This window comes from Lynx rufus, unplaced genomic scaffold, assembly GCF_022079265.1.
Source record: "Lynx rufus isolate CCGP_SWC_20201006 ecotype Redwood Valley unplaced genomic scaffold, mLynRuf1.p SCAF_4, whole genome shotgun sequence".
Lineage (NCBI taxonomy): Eukaryota > Metazoa > Chordata > Mammalia > Carnivora > Felidae > Lynx > Lynx rufus.
In genome coordinates this window covers 108,347,976-108,373,902 of record NW_025814856.1, presented here as the reverse complement: position 1 = coordinate 108,373,902, position 25,927 = coordinate 108,347,976, and the positions used below count along the sequence as shown (strand labels likewise).

General features: G+C 35.1%; 1 protein-coding gene across 6 annotated transcripts in view; it reads left to right on the top strand.

Annotated features, from left to right (window-relative positions):
- Window positions 1-25,927, top strand: part of DGKB (diacylglycerol kinase beta) — a 647,032-nt gene that overhangs the window by 66,297 nt on the left and 554,808 nt on the right. For 3 of the 6 annotated variants that reach the window (XM_047096392.1, XM_047096389.1, XM_047096388.1), the window contains exons 2-3: window positions 21,698-21,774; window positions 25,619-25,639. In XM_047096392.1, the coding sequence (XP_046952348.1) occupies window positions 21,698-21,774; window positions 25,619-25,639 (98 nt within the window). The remainder of the gene's footprint in view (window positions 1-21,697; window positions 21,775-25,618; window positions 25,640-25,927) is intronic. The other 3 variants (XM_047096393.1, XM_047096391.1, XM_047096390.1) reach the window with 1 other exon arrangement.

Below are 25,927 nucleotides of genomic sequence, written 5' to 3'. Positions count from 1 at the left end.
GATTGATTGTCCTTTTGTAGGTAAAGTTCTCCATTTAAAATTGTCCAGTTAAGCTTTAAGGGACCTTGATCAAAGTTTATCACTTTTCAAAGTAATAAGTATAAATCTTAATATATTTCTCACATATAATACTAGTAATATGAGGTTCAAATAAGGGGTTCAAATAACACTGGGGAGTTTGACATGCCAGACAAATCTCCACCTCTCTGAACTGGAATTATTATTCCTCTCCTCCCTTTTCTGTTTATCAGGTTAGTGGGATTAGAAATTTCCAATTTCCTCATTCTGAACTTTGTACTCCAATGTTGGGTAAGAATTAAAGGAAGGGGAAGTATACCTGGGAATACTAGTGGGAGAATATTTAGAAGGTGTAGATCTATTTTTCTATGGCATCTGGAGATTCTTTTTTCATTTGGATCATAGAATGTCTTGGTTGGAAGAATTCTTCAATACTGGTATTGTTTGCTTTTCTTCTGACTTCCTCAGTGTTGGAGGGAGAAAATGGAGGTCGCTTTTATGAGAGGACTTTGATATACATCATCTAAGAGCCAAGGTCTGGAAGCAAATATTTCAACTAGTTTTAATTTCATGTAGAGCTAGAGGCTTCTTTTTCACAATAAAGCTTTCATGGCCCCTGGAGGCATGGTGGAGATGAGGAGATAAAGCCACAAGATAAATAGAACACATTTCCCTGCCTTGTGTTCTGAATTTAAGACCTGGGGACAGTGTTTTAGAGTTTTATGTTCTTTGAAATTATGTATGTAAGCAAATCCTATTCTTTGAAATATGTATGCCAGCAAAATAAATAGACTTCAGTTTTTCCACATTGCCTAATACTGTGTTGGTTGGTAAGTATACACAGGGCTGAAATTTTTTATGGTCAGAAACAAATAGAAAACTTTGGTAGTTTTATGTTGTCTTAAAACAGGATGTCATTAGCAGTGCCACTAGAGAATACACAATTGTTGCCAGAATGTCTGGTTTCCCAGTTAAGTGTTTTGCAACCCACACAAAAAATAAATAAATAAACTTTCATCTTCTGAGCTAATGTGGGTTTAAAAGGTTTAAATAATGCACACATTCAAAATTGTAACTCATAGTTGCATTTCATTAAATATTTGATTGAAACACATAATGGCTATACTTAATTCTATTGTCCATAATAAAAAATAAAATTGATAATAAGTATAATTTTAATTTAAAACATTTTGTATTATATCCTGGTTATTGGTTTAAATAGGAAATTTAAAGCATCTAGTGAAAATGCAAAAGAAAATGAAGAAAATTGAGAATAACCTGAAATTAAGGTTATGGAAGAAAAAAATCTCAAGAGCACAGTGTCAATCTGACAGGACAGATGAGAAGAACTCATGTTGGTGAATAACTGTTATGTATCAGGTCCTAAGCCCATAAAAAATACGAGGAAGATATAATTACTATCCCCATTTACCGATAGCAGTAACATCATCACAAAAAGTTGGTAGGTAAGCAGCATTAATCAATATAAAATCTAGATATTTGGTTGAAAATGAGTTCATTAGTTTGGAGATTCTGCATGATATTTGTGAAGGATCTGCTTGAACAATACTGCATGAAGTGGCATTTCTTGCTTAATACATACTTTGAATTTTTTATTTTTTAAAAAATTCTATTTTTGTGTGAGAGAGAGAGCGTGAGGTGGGGGGCGGGGAGTGGAGGAGAGAGAGAGGGAGACAGGGACTCCCAAGTAGGCTTTGCACTGTCAGCGCAGAGCCTGACACAGAGTTCTTACTCTCAAACCGTGAGATCATGACCCGAGCCGAATTCAACAATCAGACCCTTAACCAATGAGCCACCCAGGCACCACAATATATACCTTTTGAATCTCGCCTATCTTTCTGGGAAAATACAATGAGTACAATTTGTAAAGCCTCCTCCACCAAACCTAACAAATGACTCAAAATCACTTTTACAAAGAAAGAAAAAAATATTGCGAACAAATGAGCAGTCTTTAAGCCAAAGGAACTGGAAAAAAATATGTAACTTCAACCATATAAGCTAGAAAGTGTTGTCAAGGGGCAGAAAGCCTTCAGAATCATCTCACTGTTATTTTTCAACCTCTCCAAAATGAATTAAGTGGGTGTGTGCTGCGGACGGTTAAAGCATCATCAGACAGGAAGGGAGGAGTAGCAAGCAGTGAAGTGGGGACAGGAGACTTAGAATGTGTCTCTAGAGAAATAACCTTTTTCACCACTGATAGTGATGGCTCCAGATAGAGCTAAGGTACTCGGGCTTTCTATTTTATTCTCTGGACAAGGGGGAAGGATGGAAAGACAATTTTAACAGAACGAATTGTGTCCAAATATAATTAGGTGCATTATAGAATAGAGAGAAAAAAATGAAGGAGGTGGGGGGGGGAAGCAAGAATGACTGAGGTACTGTTACCTCTTGGGAAACATATATAGAAAGCAATGTGAATTGTAGAGTTCTCTTTTCCATATCATTTTATGGATGGAGAGAGGAGGCAGTCATCTGAGGAGGGAGTAAAGTTCTGAAAAGCACGATAATTGCAAGAAATGTTTCTCAAATGACTGGCAGAGTCACACAGTGGACTCTTCGTGAATTGAAGCCGTAATCCAAAATCCATATAACCCCCCAGAAAAAGTCATTAAAACCATCCCTCTGCTTCCTTCCTCAAGTTCCTTTCCTCCCCCTCACTGCAAATCACTTTGGCGAACAAACTATAATGGTAGTTAAATTTAACTCTCCACCTACGTTATAGTTGGCTGGCCTTCAGTGTGGCCTGGCAATCATCTCCCTTGGCCATTCCCCTTTTCTGTCTCCTGGATGGCTTTTCAAGACCTCCATATTCTCCTCAAATTTCTATAACTTCCCCTCTCCTATTTTCTCAATTGATGGTCTCTCTTCCTGCTTCACTGACCATAGTTGTCACGAGAACTTTATATATGACAGCTGGACATCTCCCTGCCCCTCAGCAAATGAACCCGTATACTCTGCCTCTCCCTTGGGTGAACTGTCCATGCCCCCCTCTGTTCTAAACCAGATCACCTGCTGTGAACAAGACTGCATGCTATTTTAGCCACTTAAAAAACTGCCCATCTAGTGGTGTTCCATTCTTTTCCTTAATTGTTAATTTTTCCCTATCCACTGGATCATTTTATCAGAGTGCTGTTTCCTTTTCTCTTCTCTTAGGAAAGTCAGCCTGAGTCCATTTCTAGTAGTCCACCTACTGCTCAAATTGTGTGCTTCCATTGCAGCAAATCCGTTTGAACGAGCTGTCTCTATTGGCTGCTTTTGAATTCTTCCATTTTATTTTCTCTTAACTTACTCTGGTATTTTGTCCCAACTACTAAACTGAAACAGTTCTTGACAAGGACATGAATGGGTGTCTTACTAGATTTAATGATCAGTTTCTGCTCCTCATCCTACTCGACATTGTGTGACACTTTGCTTCCATGACCCATGTTTCTCCTGGTTTTCTTGCTATTTCACTAGATACTCATTCCTAGTCTCCTTGCAGATTCGTCTATTTTTCTTAACATCTGAACATCTGAGAGTTCCATGTCTTAGTCCTTGGTATCTTCTCTATGTCATTCTTCCTGTGATACTCAATTCTGTGGCTTTAAATACGAATTATATACATAACACTAAAATTCAGTTCTTTAGCCTAGATCTTCTCCTGAATTCAACACCCATATATAAATGCTTTCTTTTTTTTACTAAAACATTCAATTGAAATATAGTTGGCATGGAACATTAAATTAGTTTCTGTACAACATAATGATTCAACAATTATATACATGATGACATGCTCATCACAATAAGTGCACTGTAATATCATTGATTGTATTCCCTATGCTGTACTTTTCTTTCCCATTATAACTGCTTTCATAATGGCCATACTTGGATGTTTGGTAGATTTTTCAATTATAAAATGCCAAAAATGAAAGTTTTTGTCTCAAACCTGCTCTTTCTCAGTATCCCCCATTCTTCTTTGTGGCAACTTAATCCTTCCAGTTACTCAAACATAAGATCTTAGAATTATTTTTGGTTTTTCAGTTTCAAAACCCACATCCTATCCATCAGTAAATCTTTGGACTCCACTTTCAAAATGATCCAGGTTTCCTACTCTACTGCTAATACATTCATAAAAAGTCATCAAATCTCTGGACTCAATTAATGTAATAATTCCATAACTACTTCCCTGTTTTAACCTTTGTCTTCTAGAGTCTCTTTTCAATACAATAGCCAGAGCACTCCATTTAAAATATATTTTGAGGGGCGCCTGGGTGGCTCAGTCAATTAAGCATCTGACTTCAGCTCAGGTCATGATCTCTCAGTCTGTGAGTTCAAGCCCCACTTTGGGCTCCATGCTGATACCTCAGAGCCTGGGGCTTGCTTCAGATTCTGTGTCTCCCTCTTTCTCTCTTTGCCCCTTCCTTGCCCGCACTCTGTCTCTCTCTCTCTCTAAAAAATAAAATAAAAAAATAAAAATAAAAAGAAAATATTTTGAAATAACTACAGATACACAAGAGTTTATATTAAATATGTACAAGGAGCCCCCATGTACCAGTTAGAGATGGTTACACATTAAATAACTACAGTGTGTACAATACCATCAGAATCAGAGAATAGACTTTGTTATAATCCCCAGAGTTTATTCACATTTCATCAGTTTTACTCGGACAGAGTATTTCTTTTATAACTTAAATCAGATTCAAAGTTTTGCCCAAATGTCATCTGTTCACAGAAGTCCACTCTTGCTATTTAAAATTGCAGACTACATCCTGAAAGTTGATAATTTTCCTTATCATTGTTCTTTCCATAGCAGTTGAAATCTTCTAATATACTACATTTGCTTATGTTTATTTTCTGTCTTCTTTCACTGGACTACAAACCACATGAGCCAAGAATATTTTCTGTTTTGTGCCTTGATATATTCCAAGTACTTAGAACGATGCTTGTTCTAAACTCATTACATGCCTCTCAAATATTTTCGAGAATGATTGGGCAGTCACAACTGGGCCTTTTGTTTTTTCTCTTGATCTCTATTTGTTTCTAAAGATTTGTTCACTTTCCTTAAAATACATAAATATCTATGTTGATTAATTCATTAATTACTGCTCATGTGAGTGAAATATTAACATATATTCCCAACTCCACATTCACGATGCCATGCTGAAGGCTTGAAATGGCCAAGGTAGGAGGATGTTTACAACAGGTTAATCAACAAACACATAAGTCAGCACTCTGCATCCTCTATAGTAGGTAAATATTTAACAGTACACCACTGAATCATGCTAATCAATTTAGGTCCCAATTACAATTCATTTTTGTCTTTAGGGAATCTTCATTTATTTTCAAAATAAAAAAAAAATTTAAATAACTGCAATTACTACCTGGGCGTACACAAAACTCAGCCACAGAGAGAGAATACCAAAAAGCAATCAACTTTTATTTATAGTTGATAAAGTAAATTTTGATCCACAATAAATATTTTATCCTGTAAGCATAAATTAACAAGGTTCATAATCTACCTTCCTAGAAGAGAAAAAGAAATCTGAATGTTGATGCATTGCATTTTCTTTAGGCCTTTAATGTTTACTTATTTTTAGCTACGATCTTCTCTTGCACCAAAAAGAAAATACTTTCATTAAAAATATTAAATATTAAGATGTCTTTGAAGGAGTTTTAATCTTTGGGAAATTATTTCTTTTTTGATTCCTTATGTTTTATTTATTTTCTTTTTTAAAAATACCTTTATTTTATTTTTTAATTAATTTATTGTTTAATATACATCCAAGTTAATTAGCACATAGTGCAACAATGATTTCAGGAGTAGATTCCTTAATGCCCCTTACACATTTAGCCCATCCCCCCTCCTACAACCCCTCCAGCAACCTTCCGTTTGTTCTCTATATTTAAGAGTCTCTTATGTTTTGTCCCCCACCCTGTTTTTATATTATTTTTGCTTCTCTTCCCTTATGTTCATCTGTTAAGTATCTTAAATTCCTCATATGAGTGAAGTCATATGATATTTGTCTTTCTCTAATTTCACTTAGCATAATATTCTCTGGTTCCCCTCATGTAGTAGCAAATGGCAAGATTTCATTCTTTTTGGTTGTCAAGTGATACCCCATTGTGTGTGTGTGTGTATACACACACACACACACACACACACACACACACATATATATATATATATATATGTATATGTATATATACACCATATCTTTATCCATTCATCCTAAAATGGACGTTTGGGCTCTTTCCATATTTTGGCTATTGTCCATAGCCCTGCTATAAACATTGGGGTGCATGTACCCCTTTGAAACAGCATACCTGTATCTCTTGAATAAATACCTAGTAGTGCAATTGCTGGGTCATATGGCAGTTGTGTTTTTAATTTTTTGAGAAAACTCCATGCTGTTTTCCAGAGTGGCTGTACCAGTTTGCATTCCTGCCAGCAGTGCAAAAGAGATCCTCTTTCTCCACACCCTCGCCAACATCTCTTTTTGCCTAAGTTGTTAATGTTAGCCATTCTGACAGTTGTGAGGTGGTATCTCATGGTGGTTTTGATTTGTATTTCCCGGATGATGAGTGATGATGAACATTGTTTCATGTGTCTGTTAGCCATCTGGATGTCTTCTTTGGAGAAGTGTCTATTCATGTCTTTTGCCCATTTCTTCACTGGATTATTTGTTTTTTCAGTGTTGAGTTTGATAAGTTCTCTATAGCTTTTGGATACTAACCCTTTATCTGATATGTCCTTTGCAAATATCTTCTCCTATTCTGTTGGTTGCCTTTTAGTTTTGCTGGTTGTTTCTTTCACTGTGCAGAAGCTTTTATTTTGATGAGGTCCCAGTAGTTCAGTTTTGCTTTTGTTTCCCTTACAGAGATGTGTTGAGTAAGAAGTTGCTGCGGCCAAGGTCAAAGAAGTTTTTGCCTGCTTTCTCCTCAAGGATTTTGACACCTTTCTGTCTTACATTTAGGTCTTTCATCCATTTTGAGTTTATTTTTGTGTATGGTGTAAGAAAGTGGTCCAGGTTCATTCTTCTGATGTCGCTGTCCTGTCTTCCCAGCACCATTTGCTGAAGAGACTGTTTTATTCATTGGATATTGTTTCCTGCTTTGTCAAAGATTCATTGACCATATGTTTGCAGGTCTGTTTCTGGGCTCTCTATTCTGTTCCACTGATCTGAGTGTCTGTTTTTGTGCCAGTACCATACTGTCTTGATGATTACAGCTTTGTAATATGTCTTGACATCTGGGATTGTGATGCCTCCAGTTTTAGTTTTCTTTTTCAGGATTGCTTTAGGTATTCATGGTCTTTTCTGGTTCCATACAAATTTTAGGATTATTTGTTCTAGCTCTATGAAGAATGCTGGCGTTATTTTGATAGAGATTGCATTGAATATATAGATTGCTTTGGGTATTATTGACAATTTGACAATGTTTACTCTTCCAGTCCAGGAGCATGGAATCTTTTTCCAATCTTTTTCAATTTCTTTCATAAAGTTTCTATAGTTTTCAGTGTATAGATTTTCACCTCTTGGCTTATGTGTATTCCTAGGTATTTTGGGGGTTTTGGTACAATTGTAAATGGGATTGATTCCTTGATTTCACCTTCTGTTGCTTCATTATTGGTGTATAGGAATACAACCGATTTCTGTGCATTGATTTTATATTCTGTGACTTGGCTGAATTCATGGATCAGTTCTAGCAGTTTTTTGGTAATCTTTTGGGTTTTCCATATAGAGTATCATGCCGTCTGTGACAAGTGAAAGTTTGACTTCCTCCTGGCCAATTTGGATGCCTTTTACTCTTATATGTTTGATTGCTGAGGCTAAGACTTCCAATACTATGTTGAATAACAGTGGTGAGAGTGGACATCCCTGTCATGTTCCTGACCTTATGGGGAAAGTTCTTAGTTTTTTTCCTATTGAGGATGATATTAGCTGTGAATCTTTCATATATGCCTTTTATGATCTTGAGTTCTGATCCTTCTATCCCTACTTTCTTGAGGGTTTTTATAAAGAAAGTGTGCCATATTTTGTCAAATGCTTTCTCTGCATCTATTGAGAGTATCATGTGGTTCTTGTCCTTTCTTTTATTGTTGTGATGTATCACACTGATTGTTTTGCGGATATTGAACAAGATTTGCATCCTAGGTATAAATCCCAATTGGTCGTGGTGAATAATTCTTTTATTGTATTGTTGGATCCCGTTAGCTACATCTTGTTGAGGATTTTTACATCCACAGTCATCAGGGAAATTGGTCTGTAGTTCCTCTTTTTAGTGGGATCTTTGTCTGGTTTTGTAATCAAGGTAATAGTGGCTTCATAGAAAGAGTTTGGAAGTTTTCCTTCCATTTCTATTTTTTTGTAACAACTTCAAGAGAATAGGTGTTAACTCTTCCTTAAATGTTTGGTAGAATTTCCCTGCAAACGATCCGGCCCTGGACTCTTGTTTTTTGGGAGATTTTTTATTACTAATTTGATTTCTTTACTAGATATGGGTCTGTTCAAATTTTCTATTTCTTTATTTTTCAGTTTTTGTGGTTTATATGTTTCTAGGAATTTGTCCATTTCTTCCAGAATCCCCATTTTATTGGCATATAGTTGCTCATAATATTCTCTTATTGTTTGTATTTCTGCAGTGTTGGTTGTGCTCTCTCCTTTTTCATTCTTGATTTTATTTATTTGGGTTCTTTCCTTTTTGTTTTTGATCAAACTGGATAGAGGTTTATCAATTTTGTTAATTCTTTCAAAGAACCATCTCCTGGTTTCATTGATCTGTTCTGCTGGGTTTTGTTTGTTTATTTGTTCATTTGTTTGTTTTGTTCTTTTTCAATAGCATTGATTTCTGGTCTAATATTTATTATTTCCTGTCTTCTGCCAGTTTTGGTTTTTCTTTGCTGTTTTTTTTTTCCAGCTCTTTAGATGTAAGGTTAGGGTGTGTATTGGAGACCTTTCTTCCTTCTTTAGGAAGGCATGGATTGCTATGTACCTCCTCTTCTGACTGCCTTTGCTGTGTCCCAGAGGTTTTGGGCTGTGGTGTTATCATTTCATTGGCTTCCATGTACTTTTTAATTTCCTCTTTATCTTCATGGGTTAGCCCAATCATTCTTTAGTAGCATATTCTGTAGTCTCCAAGTATTTGTTATCTTTCCAAATTTTTTCTTGTGGTTGATTTCGGGGTTCATATCATTTGGTCTGAAAATATGCACCATATGATCATGGTCTTTTTGTACTTGTTGAGGGCTGATTTGTGTCCCAGTATGTGATCTATCCTAGAGAATGTTCCATTTTCACTCTAGATAAATGTGTATTCTGTTTCTTTAGCATGAAATGTTCTAAATATACCTATTAAGTCCATCTAGTCCAGTGTGTCATTCAAAGCCATAGTTTCCGTGTTGATTTTCTGCCCATTGCTGTAAGTGCGGTGTTGGAGTCCCCTACTATTATGGTATTATGATCAATGAGTTTCTTTATGTTGTGATTCATTGATTTATATGTTTGGATTCTCTCATGTTGGATCATAAATGTTTACAATTGTTAGGTCTTCTCGGTGGATAGACCCCTTAATTATGATATAATGCTCTTCTTCATCTCTTGTTAACAGTCTTTATTTTAAAATCTAGATTGTCTGATACAAGTATGGCTACTTCAGCTTTCTTTAGGCAACCATTAGCATGATAGATGGTTCTCCATCCCCTTATTTTCCATCTGAAGGTGACTTTAGGCTTAGAATGGGTCTCTTGTAAACAGCATATAGATGGATCTTGTTTTCTTATCCATTCCTTTACCCTCTGTCTTTTGATTGGAGCATTTACTCCATTAACATTTAGAGTGGGTACTGAAAAATGGAATTTATTGCCATTATGTTGCCTGTAGAATTGGAGTTTCTGGTGGTGTTCTCTGGTCCTTTCTAGGCTTTGTTGCTTTGGTCTTTTTGGTTTGTTTTTGTTTTTTTGTTTTTTTCTCTCCTAAGAGTGTCCCCCTTAAAATTTCTTGCAGGGCTGGTTTCGTGGTCATAAACTCCTTTAATTTTTTGTTTGAGGAAACTTTTTAAATCTCTCCTTCTATTTTGAATAACAGCCTTGCTGGATAAAGAATTCTTGGCTGCATATTTTTCCAATTCAGCATGTTGAATATATCCTGCTGCTCCTTTCTGGCCTGCCAAGTTTCTGTGGATAGGTCTGCTACGAACCTGATCTGTCTTCCCTTGTAGGTTAAGGAGTTTTTTTCCCTTGCTACTTTCATGATTCTCTCCTTGCCTGAGTAGTTTGTGAATTTGACTATGATATGCCTTTTTGGTGGAAAGTTTTTGTTGAATCTAATGGGAGTTCTCTGTGCTTCCTGGATTTTGATGTCTGTGTCTTTCCCCAGGTTAGGAAAGTTTTCCGCTATGATTTGTTCACGTAACTCTTCTACCCCTATTTCTCTCTCTTCCTCTCTGGGACTCCTATGATTCTGATGTTGTTCCTTTTTAATGAGTCGCTGAGTTCTTTAATTCTTATGTCGTGCTCTTTTGCCTTAGTCTCCCTCTTTTTTTCTGCTTCATTAATCTCCATAAGTTTGTTTTCTGTATCACTGATTCACTGCTCTGCCTCATCCATCCTTACCACCGTGGCATGCATTCCAGATTGCAGCTCAGTTATAGAATTTTTTATTTCATCCTGACTAGTTTTTACCGCTTTTATCTCCACAGAAAGGGATTCTAATCTATTTTGAACCCCAGCTATTATTCTTACTATCATGATTCTAAAGTTTTATTCTGACATCTTGCTTGTATCTGTGTTGAGTAAGTCCCTGGCTGTCATTTCTTCCTGTCTTTCTTTTGGGGTGAATTCATTCATTTTGTCATTTGGATGGAAGAAAAGGAATTAAAAAAGTAAAAAAAAAAATAAAAAGTTAAAAACAACACAAAGAAATCAAATAAAATATGCTAGAACCTAGGTGTGTTTTGGTCTTGTGGTTGATTGAATCTTGATAGATTAGGGAAAAAAGGAAAAGATAAGAAAAGGAAAAAAAGGGGGGGGAGGAAAACATTTGAAAGTTTGAAAAAATGAATAGAATGACATAGAATAAAATGAAATGTAAAATAGAATTTTAAAAAAATTACAAAAAAGTAAAAAAATATAGTAGAAAAAAGTTAAAGAAAAATATTTTTAATAAAAATGGCAAATAATTTTTTTCCTCTTTATTCAATAATAAGAAAAGAAAAAGAAAAAAAAATGAATGAAGGGACCAGTGAACAGAATGAAATATGATTGAAATGACATCTGGTATCCCTTAGAAGTCAAACTAAGAAGCACTTTATAGTCTGTAAACTAAGCAGGTGGAGGGACTAGTTGTGTTTCTTAAGAGTATGGTTGGCCCATTTGGGTAGGGCTTAGTGTAAGGACTCTGTTCTCCGCTAGATCGTGCTGCTTAGCTTACTGGGGTGGATTGTTGTGGCACATGTAGTCATGTATATGCATGCATGGGAGGGGTGAAAATGGCATCTTTCAGCTTACCCAGTCTCTAGTATTGGAACTCCATGTCCTCCCCGACCAGGAATCAAGTCCCCCTCCTTTGTGTCTGGCTTTCATCCTCTCCCTGCTTCTACACTATTTATGAACAATGTGTCAGGCTGCCAGGCATCACCTCCATCCTGAGTTTTATCTCAGATGAGGCTGTGTTTCCCAATCCCTCATTTCTGAGGAACTGTGGCTTTGACCCACTCAGACCCTCTGGGGGAGGGTCTCACTGAGCAATGGCCAGGTGCCAGCCTGCCCCCAGGAATGTTCACAAGATCATGGTGTTGCCAATTCCCAGAGACTGTGGTTGGGTGCCAGCCTGCCACAGAAAAAGTTTGTGTGATCGTGTAGAGGCAGCGTTTCAGCGATTATGGTAAATCACAACACATCTGGTACCAGGCTTCAACCTTTACATCCTTATTTCAACACCAGCAAATCTGGTTGTTCTCTGGGTCCACTGGGACATTTGCCTGTGGGGAGGCCTCACAGCCTCTCTCAAATGTCCTCCCAGCAGGGGAACTGCCACTTCTTGAGTGGCCCATGGAGCCCTTGGACCTTGCTCTTTGCTTCTTGGAAATTACCTTTCCCACCAGAGCACCTCCAGGTATCGAGCTACAGAGTTTCAGACTCTGCACCCCCTCTGTTTGTAGAGTCTTAATAGTATTTAAATCTTCTCCTTTCTCCTTTCTCCCTTTTTTGTTCAGACACTTGTGGCTGTTGCCACTTTTGATTTTTCTCTCCAGCTGTTTTTGAAAGGAGGGGTGCTTTTCCTGTATTTCTCCCCCATCTCCGTCCTCTCTCCACAAGCAAAAATATCTCCCTGCCCTCTGCATTTTCTCTCTCCTTCAGTTTACCTCTCTGTTCTGCTTACCTGCAGAGTTCTGTGGTTCAGGTTGTGAAGATTGTTGTCTTAATCCTCAAATCCGTTTTCTAGGTGTGCAAGATGGTCTGGTATTGATCTGGCTACATTTCAGGGACAAGAAATGAAAAAGAAAAAAAAAACAAAAACTTCCGTGCTGTTCTGCCATCTTGGCCTTTCCCTCTCAATTACAATTCTTAATTAAAATTATATTTTCAGTATCAATCTTTAGTTATTTTATAGAACAGTGGCTCAAATGCAAATGTATATTTTCCTTAATGAATTTTCCATGTGAGAATATTTCTATGATATACAGATCATTTCATGGGCATTTCAGATAGTATCCAGCTGGAGGACAGATTACCAGATATGTTGTCTATCCAAGGAATCACTCTTATAAATATTTTGTCCAAGGCATTGAACAAGTGTACACCTCAAAAAGTTAAATATGAATAGATGAATAAGGGAAAAAATAGCAAATGCAGAAAATAGTTTTAAGGATTGATTATTTAAGAGTATTATCATCAAATAATGAATATCAAAAGGAGAAAGGGAATTTTCTCCATAGTCTCACATCAACAGTTATCTTGAAATTAAATAATTGTCTTTCCAGATAAATAGAAATAATTATTATACTGTGTGTAATAGTTTTCTCTAAGATAGTATGACAATTATCTTTTCAAGTTACAAAGATCTCGAGAGCTTAGTAGAAATATGTAGAAAGGGAACTTGCTCTCAGAACTACTTACTAGCTTTTTAAAACAACTCTTCCTAATGTAGCTGTACCATTAGAGTATCTTTGGGATGTTTTTAAAACTCCAGCTATATACATTTCACTTAGCATATAAACTGCTACAGTGTGACTTACTATTTTTAACAATAGTTTCAGGTTTTTTTTTCAATCTGTTTGTACATTTGTTATAATTCTCCCACAAGTAGATATGAACTTCAATGTTGGGGTGACTGGCTCTCCAAATATTTTATTCTGTAACATTGTAGGTGTTTATTTACTGCTGCTGACCACAACTTAAATAGGACATTTTTTTTATATCACCTTGGGATTTACATTAATAGCAATAGCAATTTCTGGATCTTCTCTATTTCTAAAATACTATTTTTTGCTATCGTGACCTCAGATGCAGTTAAATCAGTTTTTAAGTAAAATGCTCTAATAAGTTTTTTTTCCCTAATGAAGTCCCCTGAGCAACAGCTAGACTAAATATATACTTATTAAAGGTTATATATAATCTTTACAATCAGGCTAAATATATATAAATTCAGATTAAAGGCTCTGTCAACCTCTTTGTGTCATCAGAGATTGTTTTTTTTTCCTCCTGGAAATGCAATGTTCTCAGTGAAACAGGGACCCAGGTAGGAAGATGTAGCAGCAAAAATTTTGCTGATTAATTCTCAATTTCTTTATGCATCTCTTTAAGGATAAGACCAGTGGTTAATTCAACCTTGGCTGCATATAAAAATCATGTGAGGAGAATTTTAAAAGTTATCATGTCTAGTGGGATCCACTCTAGTGGATTCAATCATCATCACTGTGTTTTAAGCCCAGGTATCAGTATATTTTAAAAACTACCCACATGATTCTAAGATGGATCCCAGTTTGAGTATCACTGGGTTAGACACAAAGCTGTTTGGGTTATTTTGCTTATTTGAAATACTATAGAGTTAAGGGAGACTTTAATTTTCACATTTAACTTTGTACTGAATAGTAATATGTTATATGTGCATTAATGCTAGCTCAGTATTTAGACTAGAAAATTTTCATTTAAACAGTTGAAGCTACAAACCTTATTTCCTACAGGATTAAAATAGCCACTGCAAAGATGATTTAGATTGAGTGCATAAAAAGATTTCTAGGCCACAGATAACCTTTGTTATAAGGGGGAAATACCACATGGGGAAGCTTAGACTTTGAAGAAAACTTTTGAAGCACTGAGTTGGGAAATCCAACAGATGACTTTTCCATGGTCCCAAATTCAGATTACAGGCATTAGGAGCCTCTCTCACATTGTCAGAGCTGCATTATTCCTGGAAACCTAATGTCCTCACTGAAACAGGGGCCCATGGTGTTGTCTACTCAGGCACATAAAGGACTAGATGATTAATCTACAGTTGGTTATTTCAGAATTTGGTAGTTTTAAAAATAACAAATGTGCTTTGTAAGTTGGATAGTCTTGGTGTTAACAGTGGAATATGATAATCTTTTCATGGGAGTGAGAAGACCTAGGACTACTGTTTGGATAGTAAAACTATTGGCCTTGACCTTTAAAGTATATTTACCTTGAAACAAACAAAAAAAGATTTTCTTAGGAGGTATAATGAGAATGTGTTCTTTGCAAAACATTTTTAGGATTTTACTTCAGTAGTTCTCTGCATTTGCTGTGACTTTCCCTTCTTAATGCACACAGGCAATTTTAATGTTTAAGAATGTCTCATAATAATTATATGAAATACATACATTATGTCAAACTTACATATGTTTTAAGGTTTTCAAAAAGAATTGTATATATATTCTAATTCCATTATCAAAGAGAAATATAATCCTAAACAAAAATAAATATGCCAGAAAACACTTTAAAAATATCCATATGACCTTTTTGTTTTGTTTTTTATATTTCATATATATATATCTATATATATATAGATATATATATATAGATATTGTATTCTTCACCTGTTAATTTAAGTTGGTAAAAAAGAAATAGAATGTTTCCATGTGCTAGAAAAATAGGTAATGAACTTCAGTGAACTAAATGAAAGAAAACCATGGACTGCCAAGTTGATGCCTTGGCTATGATGGAAACTTCTATTTTTTTGTTTTGTTTTGCTTTGCTTTTACAAAATAAGGAAAACAGACTTGGGTCATATACCAAAGTTTGGATCACTACTTAAACCCCTTTGGGTTGTATGATTTTGAATAAGTAATGGTTACTTTAACCTTGATGTCTTCATGCGTTTGTGAGTCTTAAATGAAAGAATAAGATACAATGCTTAAAAAAAAGATACAACACTTTGCAATCTCTAAAACAATCTACCCATGCAAATGTTGATTAACAGTGTTAATTGTACTCAATGCGTAAATCAGGTGTAGATTCTAAGAAAGTTATTATAGGGTATTCCGTAGAAGGTTAGTTGCTATCTCCTGTTGTTGAAGGAAGTCTTGAGAGGTTTTATGAATAAGGTGACAGGTAAACTATGGCATGCATTATGTTTGAACTTCATTTGATATTGAAGAGAATCCCAGGCAAAGAGAACATCATGAGCAAAGGAGGGGCTCTAAAATCATGGGATATGTTACAATGAATATTAACTATAATAAGGAAGGCATGAAAAATAGCTGTTGGTAGGTAGGGTATGGATCATATTGTGACATGACTATTATGCCAAAAGGAGGAGTTTGTGCTTCAATCCAAACACAACAGGAAACTGTTGAAAGTAATGATATTTTTGAAGTCATATTTATGGTGGAACAAAGGAACAGGAATTTATTGGGCACCAGACACTCTGCTACATACAGTACTACAAGGTTTATATCATTATTCCTATTTTCCATATTAAAAAACTGAGCCACGGAGACATTAAAAATATGCCCAAGGATATTCAACCACGAATTCTGCAGCCAGGACTCAAATCTAAAACTCTCTATCTTTAAATGTTTCCATAATTCCATGAGACCTTTGTGATTAATCTGAGAAGTGTGTGTTGAGGTTTTTGGAATGAAGAGTCAAAGAGACTGTGAAATCACAAAGAAAGTTCATTCAAGATGTAGCAGACACTTAAGTAGATCATCAGTCCCCATATACATTTCCTCTGTCCTTGCATATAACCAAAGCATTTGCTGAACAAAATGGTCCCTCCCCTTTTTTGGTTCAGTAGCACCTTAGTGCTTAGGTGATTCTGATGGTGGTAGAGCAAGTAATCTAAAATCCCATAGTCTTTGTTGTGGTTAGTAATATTAAATTGCTTCCTAGTAAAATGGATATGGTTTTACCAGGATATTACTTCTGGTAAAATGGATATAGGGCAATGATTTGCTTCTACTGTTCTTCTCCAAGTCTCCTGCCCTATTAGCTGAGTCAAGCATCAGTGCCTCTGGAATTAGCCATGTATTTCATGTCATGACCCTCCTTTGCTTTCTAAGAGAACCTGTATTTGGTACTAAGCATCTGTCCTGATCCCTGACCCAAGGATGAAATCAGCTGTTTGAACCTGGCTGCCCTACACTTCAGTTGCCAGGCTTCTTTGATGCCAGACCTTTGTTTCATTACAGATATGTATTACCTGTGAATTGATCTCCCAGTTCACAGCTGCCTGCCTGGCTGCCTGCCTACCTAGATTTCTCAGTATTGCTCAGCCCAGAATCTGTCACTGTGCTCTCTTATTTGAAGCTCCAATATTAGCTGAAATGTGATTGAGATTATGTCTTTCACTAACCATCTATTCACCCAGGCATCACTTACTTTATGTCTGTCTTATACTAGAGAGTAGGTCAGATTAAGTTATGTGTCCTTTCTCCTCTCCACCACCCCAGTGCTGTTTGAACAGACGTGATTTAGAGTTGACAGAATTAGAAAGATAGGAATGTTTATGGTGACAAGTAATAGGAGCAAATCCAGAAAAGCAGCAGAATTATAAAATAAGTAAGTGACGTTTCGCCTTTGAAGGTCGGTAGAACACAACAGCAGGATCTTTACAATCTACTGCAGTTTGGGAATCCACACAGATATGTAGACTGTTCATATAAGGCAATTCTGATTAAAGGTTAGGGGACCAAGTCAGGATATCTGGAACCCTTTGATGTTTCATACCAGAATTTTAATCTATAGAATATTGGCTGGGTAAGTCAAGGCCTCAGTGGTCAAGAGACTGGGCCCAAGAGAGGTTATTGGGACTGGAATAGAACAACAAGATAATGTTCCAGTTCCTAAACTAGATTGTGAAGTGGAGATTGGATCATGAATATACCTTAGATATCAAGATTAAAAATGAAATTTGACCTTTGAAAAAGGGGTAAATGGAGTGAATGGTGATTGATCTAAATATGAATCAGTGCTTGTTAAATTGTCCCTGAGCAGGATCATCATTGAAACACAGAAATTTTGCCTCTTAATTTGTCAAATTTATTCCTAGTGGTCTCCCACTAAGAATATTCTAACATAAACTATGACCAAGAAAATCCTAAAAAATGACATGAATAATTTTAAGGACTATTGCCCTCTCTGGAGCATTCATAAATGATTACTGAGTGTGTGTGTGTGTGTGTGTGTGTGTGTGTGTGTGTGTGTGTCGGGGGGGGGGGTTACTCCTATGGAAACCTGAAATGAAAAGCCTATCTTTAGGCAATGTCTTTAACGTTCTTCGGAAAGCCTAGGTATAAGAAAGCAAATTTTCCCCTCCCCCTTTCATTTTATCATGGGGCTCAGATATGGTTAAAATAGCCAGAGTCCTTGGGATATCTTATTCCAAAATTTGTGAATCTAGAAATGTGTACGTCTATGTAGTTGTATACAGAAGTATCTGCATCTACATCTATAAATTAGAAGATGTAAAAGTTTTCTGCTAAGTTACACTAATGCCTTATTATTGACAAAGAAGGATTTGGGACAAAAGATTCAGCTTCATGTCTCTCTTTAGTTTTTTTAAAGTTTATTCATTTATTTTGAGAGAAAGGGAGAGAGATAGAAAGGGAGACGACACTAGTGGCAGAGGAGCAGAGAGAAAGAGAGAGAAAATGAGAACCCCAAGCAGACTCTGCACTGTCAGTGGAGAAGCCAATGCTGGGCTCAGACTCATTAACTGGGAGATCATGACCTGAGCTACAATGAAAAGTCAGACACTTAACTGACTGAGCCACCCCGGTGCCCCTCATCTCTCTCTTTAATATAGAACCTGGTCTCTAAAGTAGTTTTAAGTTTCTGCCAAGGTAAATGTCAAAGTAATTACTGTAATTTGTTTTAATTAAGAAATAGCTTTGATCAATTGAATCACGATATTTATTGCAATTCCATTACTTCATCTTTGTAATAAATTTGAGTGCTGTGTAAAAATAAAATGTACATTTTCTTCCCCAGAGCAACCTACAATCTAGCAGGAAGCAAGACGTAACAAATTAACTCTGATCACAGTACAGAAAGTGGTAGCAAAATATATACTGAAAAAGAAATATATAGGAAAGTGTAACAGTCTTCAAACATGTTACACCACACACACACACACACACACACACCAATCTCAACAGCAAAAAGATAAACAACCCAGTTAAAAAATAGTCAAAAGACTTGAATAGACATCTCTTCAAAAAGATACACATATGGCCAATAAGCATTTGAAAAGATGTTCAGGGGCACCTGGGGGGCTCTGTCTGTTAAGCGTCTGACTTTGGCTCAGGTCACAATCTTGCAGTCTATGAGTTCGAGCCTCACATAGGGCTCTGTGCTGACAGCTCGGAGCCTGGAGCCTGCTTCAAATTCTGTGTCTTCCTCTCTCTTTGCTCCTTCCCCACTCACACTTGTCTCTCTGTCTGTCTCTCTCAAAAATAAATAAACATTTTTAAATTTTTTTTAAAATGAAAAGATGTTGAACATCATTAGCCATTAACAAATAACTAATGAAATACAAGTCAAAAGCATTTCATTCCCTTTAAGGTAGCTCTGATAATAATTAAAAAAAAAATAGGAAAGTATAGCAAAGATGTAGAGAAATTAGAATTCTTATACATTATTGATAGGAATGTGAAGTAGGATAGCCCTGTGAAAATCTGTTTGGCAGTTCCACCAAATGTTCCACATGGAGTTTCCATATGACCTAGCAGTTCTCCTCTTCAGTGTATACCCCTGAGAATTAAAATATGTATTTGCACAAAATCATGTATACTTGAATGTTTGTTCATAGTGGCATTCTTTATAATAACTGAAACATGGAAACAACTCAAACGTACATGAGACGAGGACTGGATAAACAAAATGTGGTATATCCATAAAATGGAATATTTTTTAGCTATAAAAAGGAATAAAGTACAGACACATACTGTAGCATATGTGAACCTTGAAGTAAAAGAAGCCAAACAAAGACAACAAATTATATAATTCCATTTTTATGGAATGTCCAGAATATGGAGGTTGTTTTTGGGGTGATGAAAATATTTTGGAATTATGTAGGGTGATGGTTGCACAGCAATGTGATTACATTTTAAAAACCCACTGATTTGTATAGTTTAAAATGGTCAAAATAGAATCTATGTTATGTGGAATTTTTAATAATATAAAAACAATACAGTCACACAAAAAAACCTCACAGAACTTACAACATAAACAAAATTGCATACTCTAAATGAAAGTATAATTCACAAAATATAGACATGATTCACTTGATGGGGATCTAAGAATTAATTTTCTGGCAGGATGCCTCAAAAGCTCATTTGTAAATTAGTATTTTTGGAACTGGGAATTATTTTATGTTACAAACATCACTGAATCTTGGGGAAATGAAAGGAGGATGATATTCAAATGCTAGGACCATACCCTCTTCCCTAGTGGAAAACTAAACAGCTTCTGCTTATTTCCCACATTTCAGTTTCAGCCTTTTTTTATCACTATTAATCAAACTTGATTGAATGTTTAGATGGCTTATCAGTATTAATGGTTAGTTTTCTCTAAGTTAAGTATATTGTAAGTCTTAGATTGCTTTATCAAAATTATATTTTGATAACTATGAGAGCATTGTATTAGTAGATTGATTGCATATATTTATATTCTACTTATTTATATTTTTCTAACATTTATTTTCTTTCATGACATTATTTCCATGTTAACTCAGGATTCTTTTGTCACAATCTTAGTATGATGAACATCCTAAAAATATTTCAAAATATTTCAAAATTGAAAAAGCAATTCAAAATTATTTTGGTAACATATCTAAACCTTTTTAAAAAATGTTTATTTATTTATTTTGAGAGAGACAGAGAGTAAGCTGGGGAGTGGAAGAGAGAGAGGGAAAGAAAGAATCCCAAGCAGACTCCGCACTGTCAGTATGGAGCCCAACCCAACATGGGCTCCATCTCATAAACCTTGAGGTCATGGCCTCAGCTGAAACCAAGAGTCGGATGTTTAACTGATTGAGCCCCCCCAGGTGCACCTAAACTTTTTTTTTTAAGTTTATTTATTCTGAGAGAAAGAGAGAAAGAGAACCCGTGAGGGAGGGGCAGAGAGAGAGAGGGAGGAAGAAGATCTGAAGCAGTCTCTGTGCTGACAGCAGAGAGCCCCATGAGGGGCTCAAACTCATGGACTGTGAGAGCATGACCTGAGCCAAAGTCGAACACTAAACCAACTGAGCCACCCAGGTGCCCCTAAACTTTCTTCGTGTGTTTTTTAAATTTGGAGCTATAAGTAGCTTTTCATTGAATGCTTCCTCAATGGGGCAGCATCCCTTCTGGCAAGTTAGAGAGATACTTCTTCAACTTTGTTTCTTAATTTTTTTTCCTAAACTTCGTTTCTTAATTGAATTAAGCTTTAGTTTGTTCTTTGTGTATATTTAGAAAATTCCTTATAAAACCATCTGCAAAATACTACAATGTGTACCTTGCCTCTGACTGGATTCACCATTGAGGCTTAACTACACATTTCATTGTGTTTATTTGTCCAGCAGGATTATTCTTTGCTAATGGAGTAAAATATGTAAAATGTACTGTGTTAATTGTAAAGTTCAATAACAAATGCCTATGTTTACTTTTTTTCTTTTTTAAATGTTTATTTATTTATTTTGAGAGAGAGAGACAGAGTGAGTGTGTGCACAAATGGGGGAGGGGAAGAAAGAGAGGGAGAGAGAGAATCCCAAGCAGGCCCTAAGCTCAGCACGGAACTTGATCTCATGACCTTGAGATCATAACCTGAACCAAAATCAAAAGTTGGAGGCTTAACCGACTGAGCCACTCAGGCACCCCCTATATTTTCTTTTTAAACTAAGCTTATTTCATTCATTTAGATGTTATGCTATCAAAATAAAGAGAAGACATGTTACTTTTTTATATGTTTGCTCATTAATTTGTGTAGTACATAGGTAATGGCCTTATTCTTGGGCAATACACTTGGAAAACATAGTATTTCTGTCCCTTTCTTTTTTGTGTGTGATTTCTTTTTTCAACCAAATAGCCTTTCGAAAATGATAAAGAACATTTTACATGTTCATTTTAAAACTGAATATCTGTTGGTGATTATATTTTAATGGGTCTTTGTTTCTGAACTAGGTTATTTAACCACAATAGGCATCTATAAACAATTTGTGTGTTCTCTATTTCTTTATAGATTCCACAAAGAAATTAAAGGATGTTCTTGAAGAATTCCATGGTAATGGTGTGCTTGCAAAGTATAATCCTGAAGGGGTAAAACTTCTTTTTCATTTATATCAGTTTCATATATGTGATTGGAGAAGGGGTTTCTTAATGAAGAGTCCTTGGAAATATATGTACCATATGCCATACCATAAATGAAATAAAATTCATAATGAAATGCTATTTTGGAAAATACGTAAAATAGTGTACTACTTTTTTCATTCAAAAAACGTTTGCTGATGAAAATAACATTTCTATATTGGGTGCTTGAAAGAGTATAGGTCATCTCTAATATGGTCTTAGGTTCTTTCCCTAGATGTTAAAGATACTGCAATTCTGAATTGGCTTGCTCAGGTAGGATCAGGTCAGGATTAGATAGAAGGGAAGACAAAGTGTGCTTGCCACTCACTCTGTGACCTACACGTTTTAACCCCAGATCAAAATTCGTTGGGGGCAGGAGAGTTACTCCTTTCAGAGAGTTACTCCTTTCAATGATTCCCTTGACTAAAGAAAGATCTGTAATTTTAAAAAGCCACTTTGGGTAAAAAAAGAGGAATTTCTTCACCCTATCTTGTTTTAACCTACTACCAGTAAGCTGACAAGTCCCTGAAATTCCTTCCTTGTAAAAACTTCATGTCCTGTCGATTGCTTTTGGACACCTTGCTTGAATGAATGTCTTTCCTTTCCTAATTACTTGTTAAATAACCTTCCTTTTAATGCTACCTGAGTGATGCTACATTTAAATGTTTGAGCACCTTTGCTGTGAGTTCTTTTGCAGTTTCTCTGAATGATAGTTGTGTTGTATGGGAGATAAAACAAATTACCCTTTGGAAAAGGCCCTTTCCCCTGGATGAATTATTTAGCCAGCTAGATAGATTTGTTTGCTGATTTAACTGCGATTTGTTTTTTGTTATCATTGTCATTACAGTTTTGAATGTTTATAAGAGCACAGTTCCTAGTTTTCCTTCAATATTACTTTTCTTAGGGATTTATAGAATTTGCGTTTTAGTCAAAACCAAATCTATATATTCTAACCTTAATTCATATTGTTTTATAATTTCCTTTCAGTATTTCCCATAGCTTTCTTTCATGTCATATTTTCTTATTTTGTCTATATTCTGATACATTACTGTAGCTTGTAAAGGTCCTTACTCTAAGATTTGTTTTCTTTTTCAAATAAGTTAATATTTACAGCCTACCAATGATGGGGAAAATAAGGCAGTTTAAAGCCATTCCCATTTTCCTGTCCTAGGAACAAAAGCAGATATCCAGCGTACATTTCCCTCAGATTTTATTTTCCTGGATGCTATAGTATGAGAAAGAAAATGTTGGCAGAAAAGTTTGTAGAACTGAAAATCTCAAAGACCATAAAAGCAGAGTGGGAAAGCTAAGATGACAACTGTACAGAATTGCTGTAAGGCCCAAAAGTGTCATTAATATTTACATTTCTGACCATGCTTGAAAATGTACATGTTATCTAATCTATATACATAGATAAAACTAGGTTTGTTTTTCTCCCTAAAGATAGCTGGTAGCTATAAATTAAGTTGGAATGTAATTTTGTTTGCAAAATAGCCTTTTTGCTTCAATGATTTCTTATTTAAAAGACTCTCCAGACTTAGTCTTACTATTATATTTTTCATGAGGATTATCAGTCACTGTATACTGGATTTATTGAGGTAATTACTAGATTCATTCTTAGACACCCATATGATGTCAGCCTATTCAGTAATGTAATAATTCTCCATAAATGTGCAGATCTGCTCTTGAAATGCATTATTAAAATAATGAATTGTTGAAAAACAAAAAGTTAAATCTCATTATGACCCCAAAGTAATTCTAATTTAAAAGCAAAACTACTCCTAATCTAACATTGATAGGTCTTTTCCCTTGAGGAAAAAAAATAAATAAAGTTTATATGACTCTTAAACACTAGTATGTATTTTACAAAAGCCAATAGGAGGTAATTAGGAATATTTAATGTTGAAAAAGAAATCTTTAAAGCCTTGAGGTTCTCTTCAGAACATGACTTCATCCAGTTTCTGAAAGGTTACTATAACAGTATGCAGAATTCACATGGGAAGTTATCACTCTCTATTGACTGGACAGGTTAATCCTAAAGTTCTTTGCCACAGATGACTACTTAATTGATGCCCCCTTATACAAGAAAATTTAGAAAAAAAATATTTCATCTACACTACTTTTAGAATAAATAATTAATCCTTTGTTTTCTAAAATGAACATTGCTTATGTCATCCATATAAAAGATATTTGCAAAGAAACAAAGAAAGAACAGCCTAAATATCTCTTACTTGCTTCTCCTCTTTTAAAGCTGCTTATATGGTAGGTGCACTGTATTTATCACTCTTTTAATTACTGAGTTCTAAATCTTTGTATAAAGGCTTAATATAATGAATATGTGACCTATTTAAGTGTATTTTAATGGAGAAGAAATACTAATTGCAATATATGGATGAATCTAATGGAGAATAAATACTAACTGCAATATACAGATGAATCAATTATTTTTCATTTGTGTCTTTTAAAGATCATGTAACAATCACTCTTTGAAAAAAAATAACCAAATAAAAAAAAATATATTATTCTAAACAATGGCACTAAAGATTCCCTAAGAGCCAAAATTTTAAAAAGGTCTTAAGTTTTCTTAACAGATAAGATTATCAAGTTTTTAGATAAAGTCATTATAAGAAAACTAAAATTACTTTCTCAAGATTCACAAGCTAGTTTCATGATAAGAGCCGTAATTAAAACCTAATTATCTGGAATCCCAGATTAAGATTAATGCCCTTTCTTCTTCACTTTGTTGACTGGCCATAAAATGAAAAGGAAGGTTTTGGGAGATGAGAATAAGGGGAAAAGAAAGGTATGTCATGTACATTGAATGGTATTTCTTATGTAATGAGTATGGCATATTCCCATGCATGTAATTACTACTAACTCATACCTAGTAAGGTAAGAGATTCTTATTAGTCTCCAACTAATCTCACATGAATGATATAATGTTAAGAGTATGATTATAGCTAGTTTTTAGTAGCCATCCAAACTCAGTGAGAAGACTCACAGTGAATATAGTCAGCATATCTCAGATATAAATGATTCATGAAAGTAACGGAATTTGATAATAGAAAGAACAAGTTTGGCATTGCATTTTATATATATGTAAAATATACATAGAATATTATAGAATAAGTAATTTTGTGTGTGTGTGTGTGTGTGTGTGTGTGTGTGTGTGTGTATGTGTATCTTTTTCCCTTCTGGATTTCAAATTCAATTCTATATTGTTCCACTGATGTTTAAAAACATGGGAAAAAATAAGTAGTACTATATGTATGGGAAGATATTTTTCTTTAAAGGCATTGCAATGGGCTAGTCAAACATGTTATTCCAAAAGATGGAAACATTAGAAGTGAGAAATAAGTATTCATAATCTAATATATATTTATAATGCTGTTATATTTTCATGATTTTCTCTGGAAGGTTTTAAAAATCTTATATGTGTTGTTCATTATATTTATCTCCTATCAGTTAGAACTATTTGCTTATTACACTCAAAGATTGACCTAGTAAGTGATTCTTAAATTTTAGCTTGTATCAGAATCACCTGTGGGTCTTCTTAAAACACAGGTTTCTGCCTGTTCCCCTACCCTCTCAGTTTCTGTGTTTCTGGGGTAAGGCTCAAAAATGTATATTTCTATCAGCTTCACAGTTTATGATAATGATGCTGTTTCAGGACCACATTTTGAGACCCATGGATCTAGGGTATGTTTTAAAATCAATCTGTAAAATTGACCTTTTAGTTTGTCAGCAATATGAGATAATGAGTATAAATTACCTTACATTAACACATGTATTCTTTCTTTCCTTGCATGCACAGAAACAAGACATTCTTAACCAAGTAAGACATTTTCTTTTCTATTGAAATCTGTCTTTTCTTTTTTTATTCTGATGTGAGCTATGAATTTCTCATCCATATCACTGACCTGTACTTCTGTACCATTAAGATTCATATAATATGCAAGTCTATCCATAATACTTAGTAGGTTATAATTGACTGACACTTGTTCACATCAAAGTCTGAAATGGAGGAGCTGTCTCAATGGATTCAAAGAGGGTCTAGAGGGTGGGCTTTAGTTTTATAAACTCTTGAATTTAATTTTCTGATTTCACCAAAACATGGATCAGA